The sequence below is a fragment of the Montipora capricornis genome, chromosome 8 (genome assembly GCF_036669925.1).
Source record: "Montipora capricornis isolate CH-2021 chromosome 8, ASM3666992v2, whole genome shotgun sequence".
Classification (NCBI taxonomy): domain Eukaryota; kingdom Metazoa; phylum Cnidaria; class Anthozoa; order Scleractinia; family Acroporidae; genus Montipora; species Montipora capricornis.
In genome coordinates this window covers 35858976-35871475 of record NC_090890.1, presented here as the reverse complement: position 1 = coordinate 35871475, position 12500 = coordinate 35858976, and the positions used below count along the sequence as shown (strand labels likewise).

The following is a 12500-nucleotide window of genomic DNA, read 5'->3' as shown; positions in this document are numbered from 1 at the left end:
CTTAGCGTAATCATTTGCCATGTAAGGTCAAACTAAGGTATATGAGCTGATAACCGAGATTGAGTAAACCAATCAGAGCACGAGAAATGCATTAACCAAGGTTGAAAATTCAACAATGGTAGTTATTTACCTTGTTGCACCTCCACTTCGGTGAATGGTTGTTAATTATCAAAAACTAGATCATTGCCAGATAATACAGTTCTAGAATTTTGATTGGCTTACCTCAGTGTCATGGCATGTGGGCTATTAGTATCACCCAACTAGTGGACTAATGCAAATCCTGCAGTTTGATTCTCCACGGTACTAGAGGACTATTATTAATAGTCTTCGAGTAGCAAAAAGCGTGACGCATTCTTTCGTTTTATGCCCAAATAAATACTTCTTCAACTTGCATTTGCTAACTTTATTATGGCCTTTTCTGTCCGACTAGTTGGGTGATACTGAAACAATTAGACCCTTCGCCCTCAAGGGCCCTCAAGGGCCACGGGTCAATAGACATTCGGCTTCGCCTCATGGGCTATTGACCCGTAGCCCTTGCGGGCTACGGGTCCAATTGTTAATTAGTATGTACGAAAACAGAGCAGTGGATAGCGTTGAAGAGCTAGGAGATATTTCTTGACGCTTATGAAGTTGTGCACATAATACTGAACGTATCTGTCACGTGGTACAGTTTCGTTATATTAGGGCCCGTTTAAACGGTCTCGACATTTGCTTTAACATGCATTCAACACTTTGTTGAACCAAACCTTTGGTGCGTTTAAAAAGGTCGTCCAAGATTGTTGAAAGCGCATTGAATCAAGTTTAAATCGGTTTAAACTTTCATTCAACATCGATTCAATTTTTCCTTTGTTCTCGAAAATGTTGAATCCATGGCGTTGAAGCGGTTTGAACTCCCTGTTCAACAATTGTAGAATACACGCATGCTCACATCAGGCCGCAAAAGTCAATATGGCGTAGTTTATCTGGACGAGAGAGTCTGGTTTCTAGTTCTTAGTTCCTCGCAATCAAATTTCGCGGAAGTGTTGGTTCTTTTGTTGGCGCAATGTTGGAATCGTTTGAACGGCCTCCGCACAACTTTGTTTTAGCGTCCAACATTTGCCCAGCGTCCGTTCAACTTTTGTTAAACGAATGTTGGTCAACATCAAACGGGCCTTAAGTTTCTTTACGTATGTTTCGCACTTTTGCGTTAAAGGATTTTTTCCTGAATGTTAAAGACGTCCTGCGGAAACCGGAAGGCACTTCACCATCTTCCCATAATTACCACGAACTAGAAAAAGATCTTCAAGAAAAGTGAGTTGCTCACGATTAACAATCAAATTACTCTTTTACGAAATACTGTTGTCGCTATCTATAGATAATCTGGTAGAATTTATGAAAGCACAAGATACTGTGTTATGGAAGTTAGGGTCTATCGTTGCGTATATTATTCGATTTTGTGATATGTATAATAAAATTGCTAATCTATTGTAGCATGTTTGTACTTTAAATAGAATAGTAATAATAGTAAGTTGCACTTTAGTATAGTTTCGTTATGTGATCTTTCAATTTCGCTATGCTAATTATTGGTTGGTTTTTTTCCGGCTATTCAAACTAGCCATCTCGATGAAACAATTAGGGGATCGAGAGTTTTTGAGTGACTCTTGAGTGATACCTTAACTTATAGATTGTCGTTAATTAGTGTCATTTGCCCTAAAAAAAGACTCCATTGAGTGGGCGCATGTTTCTTATGCTTTCGTTGTCAGTGACTCGAAGGACTTGGCTCTAATGAGGAAAAGTAGGGACATTAGGGAGTGAAAACCCCAAAACGACGACGGCTAGGGTTAGGGCTATGACAACGTCACAAAAGCAAGAATATCATTGGTTAAAAGAGCAAAAACAATCAACTCCTCGTGCATGCGGCACGCTTTTTATCTCGTATTTTTGTGGTACTTTACATAATAACAATAACAAAAACAACAACAACAGCGTACAATCACCACGTTTGACGTTTTAACGACAACCCAAGCGTACAAATACAAACAACTTTTCATCAGAAACCGCTCGTACAAACTTATTTTTGGGATAATTCGCCGGCACTGTAGGACTTGAACGAGATGGAATAATTCCGAAAGACTTATGATAGAGCAAAGTTATATTTTCTGGAACCTTTTCGACGACGCTTATGGTCCCTTCCTGTTAGTGTTTTATGACGTTGCCGTGGCCGTAGCTTTCGTCGTTTTTTAAACCCATAATAATCATGTGGCACGAGGGGCACGTATTTAAGGAGGCAGTGTGGTCAGAGCGCTTGCATTGAGATCCGGAGATCCCGGGTTCAAGACCCGCTCTGACCACTCCTTAAATTTGATCCTGGTAGTCCCTGGTTCAACTTCCCAGCTGCACTTGTAAATAGTCAAGTGGTTTGCCTCCGGCCAGTTGGGATTCTTAACAGTTGTTGTTGTTCTGTTCCATCCTTAATTTCGTTGTGTTTCATTGGCTCTGAAAGTACCCTATGGGGAGCGGTCAATTAAGTATGTATTTTGTATGTATTTTTCTTTGAGGTACACTGCAGAATATCAATGTTAGATAACTAAATAAAAGGTTTGACTTTACGACATTTTATTTTTCAGATTTTTGGCGAAAAAGGCGGCGATCCATGATGTTCTTTGTGGTACGCAATGCAACTGTGTAGTTTCAGTTTTTGTTTTTTTGTTTTGTTTCAATTCCTAGTGAAAATGTAGAGTGAAACATGATTACGGCGCTCCGCAATCCACCTTCTTGGTTATCCCTCGTTTTCTCTGTTTGTTTGTTTGTTTGTTTGTTTATTCGAAGCGCTCTGCTGAATCTGTTTTCGTGGTTTTTTTTTTTTTCAAGATTCGATCGACACGCCCTCTGCCATGCGGCATCTGCAAGATCTTGTAAAACAGACCAATATTTACATCAGCAGCAAAAAGGACAAAAGGGAATCGCCAAACCATCAAGCGTTAGAGGGTATTGCAAAGTATCTCACACATATGTTGAGGGTCTTTGGAGCTATTGAAGAAGAACAAACCATAGGGTTTCCAGTTGCCGGCAAAACTGCGGCAGTAAATGTAAGATTTTTGGCAGATTTTTGCATGGATGGAGAAATTAGGATATTAACCTAACATTGTTTGTACAAGTAACTGGGTTTTTTTTTTTGTAATACAGCACGAGGATGTTGCGATGCCGTATGTCCAGTTATTGGCTGACTTCAGAGATGATATCAGGAGCATTGCTCGTGAAGAAAAAGGTAAGCCAAACGTTTCCACATACCCACTTATTTTGGATTTATTTTCTAGCGAAAGCAGAGGAGAAAGTGCTGCCCGTGTAATTTTAGCAAAAAATATTTAGATTTTTAACTCTTCTCGGATTTATAAGGGCTATAAATGGTAGAGTTTTACAAGCCTTCTTCATAAACTCTCTGGGACGTTAAAGAACCCACAGAATCTTCGCAAACTTGAAGAGAAGCCTCACAGGCCACGGAACTCAAGTGTTGCCGTCTGGCCAATTCTCGCCAGCAAATGTGGCCGGCTTTACACGGTATCTCAAAATGGCTTATTAGTGGTGTATGAAGGGGTTTAGTTTCTAAAGGAGCTGTCGTGGTGCGTCGGTGGGGAAATCGAACACAGAAATGGGTTTATCAACAGAGTTGATGTAGTAAATTGACCACCGTAAAGAAATTGACGTTTAGAGTGTTAGCCCGCTCTTCGTCGGAGCGAACGTTAAGGCTAGCGCTCGAAACGTCAAGTTTCTTTATGGTGGTCAATTTACCAGATCAAGTCAGTTGATAAACCAATTTTTATAGTGTATGAGGCTGCGTAATCATAGACAGCAATGAGTCGACAAGGGAGCTTAACCGTCCTACTAGTTACGACCAGTTATCAATGATGTTGGTTAACAAAGGAATTTGTAGTTTTAACATTTTAGGAGATTCTGTCGAGAAATAATAAAATCATCGATCTGAACCTTTTTTTTTTTCAGTAACTCGAATTCTTCAAGCATGTGACAAACTGAGGGATGAGAACCTTCCAGAGCTTGGTGTTAAGTTAGAGGACGTGGAAGGTAAATTTTGGCTTCTTTTTATATTCATTCTCCAGGAGAATTAATGTAAGTCCTTTTAGTGTCTTTGTAAAACTGCATCTGAATTGCGCAGCAACCAATCTGTAGTTTGCAAAAATTTGGTTTTATCAACGGAGTTGATAATGTAAATTGGCCACCGTACAGAGATTCTAAAAGCTGACGTTTCGAGCGTTAGCCCTTCGTCAGACCGAATCGGTGGCCAATTTACATTATCAACTCCGTTGATAAAACCAAATTTTTGTATACTACTTCTCCACCGACGCAGCACCACAGTTTCTTTAGAAACTACCCCTTCAATCTTTAGTTTGCATGCATAACTTTAAAGTGCTACTATGATCAAAAAATCATTTCCTTTTGTTCTTCATATTTTGAAAGTGCGTTTGCAGCATTTTGGGCTTTGACTTTTATCCAAAGGCCGCTTACTTTGAGTGTAAATTTTGGATTTCACGGTCCGGCATTACTCTCGTTCAAAACTGAGCGGTTGGACCTCAGAGGGTTGGATCCAGGGAAAAGTGACGTCATTTACTCAGTAGCTTAATATGGGCCTTATTTTGTTTTTACGCACCGAAACTCGTTCTCAAACATTTCAACTCGAGGCTCGAGGGTACGAAATCTTTTGTCCATGGGTCTTGTCCATGGCCAATATGGCCTCCGCGCGAATAAGGCCCATTTCAGCGTGTAAATGCAGCTGATTTTATATGCAAACCACGAGTTTAAAAGTCTGAAAGCCCGATACTCCCTACGAACCGAGCCTAAAAGCGGCTGCGAAGGAGGCTAGAAACTCCCGTGCTGCATATTAATTCAGCCACGAACACACGCATTGCATTTCTTGAACAAGTGAGTCTTTTAACGTCATTTTCTCCTCGATCCAGCTCTCTCAAGATTTTAAAGGTAGTACTGTTGGAGCATTAAATAGGAAAATTCCGGTTAAAGTAAACGGGTGTATTTTTTAAATCAAGGCTTAAAATTTGGGTCACGCACATAGTGTTTAGTTAACATAGTTTGGAAATTCAAAGGTCATAGTTGCACATACTCAAAATACATAGAGGATATTACACGCCGAAACTTGTAATGAGCATTTTATATCCAGTTTGAACTGGAAGCCCGAACGGTAGGCTAACTAAGCTAAACGGTCGGTGGTCGGTGGTTGTAACGTTTCCATCGTCATCGTCGCCCTGTTAGGGAACTGCAACGATAACGGCGACGGCAACGAGAACCTCATCTCAAAATATTAATTCGCTTTATTTTAATCGCTTCGTGTCTATTTCAACCTTTTTAATATGACAGGGGTGTGGTAGTCCCCCAAAAATGACATTGGTAGGAACGGCGCTTAATTTAAGGGAGAAAATGAAAATTTATCCTCAAGTGCTGACGTTGTTCATAAAACCTCAAATTTGGCTATTTGACGTTGTAGTTTTGCTGACGACGGCAAAGAAATGGACAAGAGTGAAAAAGGCACGTGCAGTGCGTGCAAAGCTATTGTTTTTGTCCACTAAATATGCAAATTTCTGACGTTCTCGTTGCCGTCGCCGTTGTCGTTGCTTAAGCTCCCTAGTTCTACGACAACGAGGTCGACAAAATGTCTCCTCAAAAAATATATCTTTGCACCAGGATCGTTAGTCGTTCGCGGTTGTTCCGTCGTTCACGACGAACAATGTGGGCGAATTTTTCTAAAAAAAAAAAGGTACGAGGGATTTCAGAGTTAAAATAGAGAATGAAAGTTCCTATTTCTATGCTCACGTTGTCGTCAAATACTCACACTTGGTGGTAAAAAATGCGCTCCGCACGTGCAGCACAAATATTTTTATTACGCTCCCTATTGGCTTGTTGGGGCGTGCGGAGAAATGTATGAAAACGTGAAACGCATGTGCGTGGCATGCAAATCTCGTGTCTTTCCTATTAAATATGAAGTTTTTGTAGCCTCTGCCATTGTCTTTGTTTAATCTCGTGACATTGTCTGATTACTTCATCTCGAAATTGTCTTTCCTTCTGCATTATCAACATTTTTCCCTTCGTTAGGTGGACATTCTCCAGTGATAAAGTTTGTAGATAGAGAAACATTGTTGAAAGAAAAACAGCAGCAGTTAGAGGTATTGTTTCGGTTTTAAATGACCGACTGCCACTTTTTCTTTTTTTTGTTGGTTGTTGTTGTTTTTATTTGTTTTTTTTTGTTTTGTTTTTTTGGCTTTTGAAGAAATATTGGACTGCAGCCGATTGCATAAACACACAACCGACGTTTATTGTTTTTTCTCTTTTCCAGGAACAAGAGAAAAAACGGAAACAGAAAGAGGAAGCCAAGAAAAAACTTGAAGCTGAAAAGGTACGAAGCAGTGATTCAGAGCAAAGGGCCGTTTGAGAATTCACTCAGATTTGGTGTATTGCAAAGGAAAGTTTGAAGATTAGCTTCGTAAGTGGCGAATATATGAAAGTCACTCTGAACTTAAGCTGTTCAGTTCCATAAAAATGGAGCTGAATTCGAGTGGGAATAGTTTGGGACAGCAACACAGTCGCAACTGTTTTTTTTTTTGCCCGGAAACACCGAAGTGGCGGCCTTCCTTTGAGGAAAAGGCTGAGGTCTGTGGATATTGATAAATGTGCTAGAGACTCGTGAAGTAGTGTTCTTAGTAGTAGTTTTTGTTGTTGTTTTTTTTACATATTTTTTTATTTGTAATGCTATCACAGGCAGCAAAAGAAGCCAAAGCAAAGATTCCACCCTGGGAAATGTTCAAACACGAAACGGACAAATATTCTCAGTTTGATGAACAGGTTAGCTTGAAAAATGATTTATTTGACTACAAGTAACGATCAAGACTCCGTTACCCAAGAGAAAGAATGTTGTACCAGGTTTGTGACCATCAGCGTCAGCTAGAAAAGTGTCTATTTTTAAATCAAATGATATACTTGGAAAAAAACGTTTTATTCCACTGAGGTAACAGATTTGGTCTATTGTTTATTTTGTCTCAAAACTTGGTTTAAAATTTGACACTTTCCTACGCTGATGGGACCCAGGCCAGTTTGGGTAAATCTTACTCTTTAGTGATGTAACGATTCGTTACAAGGACTAGAAAAGTGTCTCCGTGAAAAGGGCTTAAAAACTGTTTTTACGTCGGTCTTACTTTGCAGGGAGTCCCTACGCATGACCAGTCGGGCGAACCACTCAGCGGCAAGCTGATCAAGAAACTGAAAAAGAGTTACCAACAACAGGAAAAACTTTACAACTCAACAAGGCCTGGAGCAAGCGAAGCAGCGAACGGATCGACAGAACACTGAAATTTACAATGAATCTTCTGAATAAATGAATGAAATAAATTTTAATACGCGAACCACAGCATTCATCTATTTAATTTCCATCGTTTAATTGACAAATAGTAAACGGTTCAGCGTGCACTATCGAGTTTTAGTATAATTACAAAGGTGATATTGAAAATTATCTGCACGGATTGGTTGCACCTGAGGTGATTATTACGCGATAATTACTTAAGCGGTTTTTTTCAAAATGGCCGCAAGCCGTTTGGTCGAGATGAAAGACAAAGAAATTAATTGTTTTAAAGAAAATGCATATTTTTCGAATGATCACCTATGTAATTATACTAAAACAGTTATTCACCTCAGGTTCGTTGAATATCGGTGAATAAAAACCTCGACGTCGTCTTGGTATTCACCTCGCCTTCGGCGAATAATAGTTCAATAGTTGAACGCGAGAGATTGCCAAGCAAGAAAGAAGCGTAAGAGTCGCACAAGGCGATATTGAGTCCTTAGCAAACCTTCCAAGAGCAACTATTTAACAATTAGACCCGTAGCCCTTGCGGGCTACGGGTCAATAGCCCATGGCTATTGGCGAATGGGCTATTAACCAGTGGCCCTTGAGGGCGAAGGTTCTAATTGTTTTAGTATCACTCAACTAGTCGGACAGAAAAGGCAATAACAAAGTTAGCAAGTGCAAGTTGAAGAAATATTTATTTGGGAATAAAAGCAAAGAGAGCGTCACGCTTTTCGCTACTGGAGGACTATTACTAATAGTCCTCTAGTAGCGTAGCCAATTAAAATGCAGGATTTGCATTAGTCCACTAGTTGGGTGATACTAAAACTCGATAGTACACGCTCAACCGTTTACTATTGGTTTTATAACGTAAGCAAGACACCTTGTGACATCCTTTAGGTGCGGTTACATACATCATGGTAAGTTCTTTGATTGCACCAGACGTCACAGCTGCCATGTTGATGTGAAGAACAATAGCGAAAAGGTCTTTTGGGAATTTGACGCTATTATTATGCAAAATGTGAGAAAAGAGAGAAAAAAGAAAACATACTTAATTGACCACTCCCCATAGGGGCTTTTCAGGGCCAATCTGAAACAATCAACGAAACAACAGAACACAACAACAACAACTGTTAAGAATCCCAACTGGCCGGAGGCAAACCAGTTGGCTATTTACAAGTGCAGCTGGGAAGTTGAACCAGGGACTACCAGGAACAAATTCAGCGAGTGGTCAGAGCGAGTCTTGAACCCGGGATCTCCGGATCTCAAGGCAAGCACCCTAACCACTGGGCCACACTGCCTCCTAGAGACTACATTTTTCCATTGTTTTGGCACCAACATGTCCGTCTTTATATTACGTGGGTGCAATTAGAAAATACCATTTCCTTGGGTAAATTGTCCCGCGGTGCCTCACACTTGGGTTTTGGTATACCGTTTCAACCAGCGGTCACACGCTACAAAGATTACCGAGGTAAAAAGAAATGTCACCCAATTCGTTGGCGGGAAATCTAATCACAACTTCATCAGCATCGTGATTGGCTCTTGTACCTCGGGCATCAAAACACCCTTCCAACTTACCACGTTAAATGTCGTTTTTGACGTATCCATTGAAACTTACCACGGGAAATTTACCTTGGGAAATGTCGGTAACACGCACTACACGCAGTTTCCCGTGATAAAAAGGTCATTTGACCGCGGTAACAGTGCCCCAGTGTGGTCCGTGAGAGCACTCGTCTCCCACCGTGAATGTGGCCCGGGTTCGATTCCCTGACTCGGCGTCATATGTGACTTGAGTTTGTTGGTTCTCTACTCTGCATCGAGAGGTTTTCTCCGGGTACTCCGGTTTCCCCTCTTCACAAAAACCAACATTTGACTTGATTTGTGTTAATTGTTAATTTCAATTTACAGTGTCCTCAATTAGTGTTTCAGCGCTAGAACTTCTAGACACTTAAATAAAATTCCTTTCCTCGTGTAACCGCGCCTTTTGTCTTCTTTGAATGCCTCTCGCTTATTAACTCTTCTGGAGCTAGAGCTGGCTTTCACTTAGGCTTGCAAATAACTTTGACGGCGGTTCAGGTAAAATACCCGCTAACGGGTTAAAAAGTAACGTTTTTTTATAAAGCTGCGAAGAAATTTCAGCATTTTTGCAGGGGGATTGGTCGGTCATTGTTGTAATTTGAGGAAACAGGAGTTTTTTTTCCCGGCGCACGCGTTAGTCGGTTTTTGTCATAGCCATTCACCCATTGGGCAAATAGTAAATGGGTCATGATTCACCAATCACAGCGCGCACATTACTCTTATTATGTTAGGACACGTTCGATATATCAATATTCACACATGGCTATGAGCGGCTTTGTGGTTAAATTTGAATATTGCTTTGTTTAGAAATATCCCTTGAGACTTGTGAGATGATACAAAGAAACCAGAACTGAGCCGTGAATTTGACCATAGACCCTCGTAGCCTTGCCTGAATATTGATATATCGACTCGGGCTATAAAACATCAAGGGACATACCCATAGAGAGTCGATAATAAGACGTGGAGTCTCTTACACAGGTCGATCTCTGAGCGTTTCCCTCCCAACCACGATACCACAGACGACGGACCACAAAACCGGGAGTCTATGTCCTGTGCTTTGCTAATAGCGTGTGGTTTCTTTTACGTCTCACCGAGTTCTGAATATTGAAGACTATTAGACGAGGCCTAAGGTTCGTCTTTCTTATCGGACAAGAGGAGAGTCTAACCATTAACTGATGGCACAACAAACAGGGGCACCCAACGTCAATTTTCGGAAAATATCTCAGTCGGAAGACGATTTGAGATCTAGAATTTTCGGAACATTTGTTGCAAAATTTCTTGCTTGCCTGCCTGCCGTAGGATTTTCGAACATCTGAAAAATGGTATAATTGCCCATTTTTAACGGATTTTTACCCCAAGAAGGTCACCAAAAATTTTCGGGAGCCTTTTTTCTGGTTGAAATCGAAAAGGTAAGCCTTGATCCCTATAATTTTCGGGTCACTAAACTTTCAGCTAGGAAATCCGAACAGATGAAAAACTTTTAGGGGATAGAAATATGCCTATATCTACCGTTTAAATACAAAAATACGTTTAACAATGGAATATTTAAGTGGTTTTGAACTACAGTATATTCTCGTTGGGTGCCCCTGAGCAAAGGCATCACTTTCTCGTCAGTTATTTATAGACCCTGAGTGTTGGTCTTCACTCCCCCGACTTCCCGCACGGAAGTCCGATGCTCAACTGACCAGTGGTGGCCTAAATTACTGGTTTAATTCGCGATCCACATCCACAAGAACAGCAAAAAACAAAACGGTTACAATTAAATTCATGTTTACTTTGGACATTACTCGTCTTTCAATACGAAACACATGCATTGCTTGGGATTCCTGTGAACAAATGTCAAGTGACGTCTCACGTGCGTTTTTTCACGTAAATATTTACACTATTTGTCACTGCCACTTGGTGTAACTTGAAAAAGTAATCAGAAACTTTTACTCATAGTGACAAGTTCTTATTCTCTATCAAATAAACAAATGCGTGGAATTTAGGAATTACAAACTCGCATTGCGTTGCCCAATGAGTCATTAGCAAGCGGCTTTGGTTTTGTCTTCAATTCCATTGACGCGTGATAGAATAACAATATTCCAAAGGCCGAGCATCGTGACCTTTCGGAAGCGTTAAGGATATGTAAATAGGTTTGTCGAGCGACTTTGCTTCGACAACTCCCAAACAGACCACTAACAGCGAGTGGCTCTCTCGGTTAAATTCGTGCTCTTAGAAGACGTTTTCAGCGATTTGAGAAGGTCATAAGAAACCATGGGTGCGTGCATGAGTTTGATTTGTCAGTGCCACTTTTGCCGTTGCTGTGTGTGCGGGGCCTTGTTGCTACTGTTGTCGCTTTTGCAAGCGATGGTTCGGTGACTGGTGGATGTGCAGTGACTGCTGCGATGAGTTCATGGACGAGGAATACTCGCCAGTGAACCCAAGAAAATCGGGAAAAGAAGAAGCCCCACCGGACGATGGAGAGGGCATGTATAAATACCCCAACGGAGATGTTTATGTGGGAGAGTGGAGGCGCGGAAAGCGCCACGGATACGGTGAACTCGTCAAGAAGGATGGATCTCAGTGAGTTACAAAACAATGATTAATAATTCGAGAATTTTAGATTTTAGTTAGCAGTAAAAAAAATGGTGATAGAGTTTTTAAAGTTTCAACAACGCAAATGATTGAAAGGAGGGTCAAGTCGAAGCAAAAAAAAATGGAATTCAATATGCTCATGATCACAGGAACAAAATTTAAATGGTCAATAATATCAGGCAGACGACAAGATCCTCGCTCCGAATTAAGAATAACAAAACTGTCAAGTCAGTTTTGCTTTCATAAGGATCTCCTTTCCTCGGCTGTGGAAGCGTTCGGCGACTGGGTATAAGTTTAAATCCAAATCAAAAGATAAATAATTCTAGGAAGATGAGTTATTTTCCAACAATTTAATCCCCCGTATTTAATGATGAAATTAAATACATCCAAAACGACAATCTCCTTATGGCCAAGTTAGTTTCTATTGTCAGTGATCATTGTTTTGCGCGCTTTTGGAATGCTAATAGAGTCAAATAACTACCCTGGTATTCTAGAACCACACTTTAAAACGGTTTATTTGAGAAATTCTTGAGGATTCTCCGGCACCTTGTAAGAAGATGACATATGTTATAAATTAACATTTACAACTATCTTGGTGGGACAATCCAAGCTTTCTAACACTCTTCCGTTTTTCGCAAATTGGTTTCCCTACCATTTCCCTACCATGCTCATTACAATTAAAAAGGGGTCTTTTGCCAAGACATTTAAAGTGATAGTGCTCGATTCTATAGGATTGACTTTGTGTTTTCGTCACCTTCTGTTTGGAAAACATGCTTGATTGTAAAAGGCAAATATTAAACATGCTTCCTAGGATATATGTGTTTTGATGGTTTTTGGACGCTATTTAACGCCCAAGGGTTTTGTGGAATCTAATTCGTCGTACCATTTAATTAGAGCGTTACGGGGTTCAATTTGTTGCCTTCGAAACCTGCGTCGCCTGCTTTATATCAGTAAGAATGAAACAAACGGAAAAAATTCTTGATTTTTAAGAAGCATATTTACGTGCGGG

At 40.5% G+C, this 12500-nt stretch overlaps 1 protein-coding gene across 1 annotated transcript in view; it reads left to right on the top strand.

The window, feature by feature from the left end:
• The window catches only part of LOC138060741 (cysteine--tRNA ligase, cytoplasmic-like), a 27569-nt gene extending 20172 nt beyond the window's left edge, over window positions 1-7397 (top strand). Inside the window, exons 16-24 of the mRNA XM_068906598.1 lie at window positions 1193-1290; window positions 2607-2647; window positions 2851-3068; window positions 3166-3247; window positions 3979-4059; window positions 6097-6167; window positions 6338-6397; window positions 6760-6843; window positions 7201-7397. Coding sequence (XP_068762699.1) covers window positions 1193-1290; window positions 2607-2647; window positions 2851-3068; window positions 3166-3247; window positions 3979-4059; window positions 6097-6167; window positions 6338-6397; window positions 6760-6843; window positions 7201-7347 — 882 coding nt within the window. The 3' untranslated portion in view covers window positions 7348-7397. The remainder of the gene's footprint in view (window positions 1-1192; window positions 1291-2606; window positions 2648-2850; window positions 3069-3165; window positions 3248-3978; window positions 4060-6096; window positions 6168-6337; window positions 6398-6759; window positions 6844-7200) is intronic.
• The last annotated feature ends 5103 nt before the right edge of the window (window positions 7398-12500 follow it).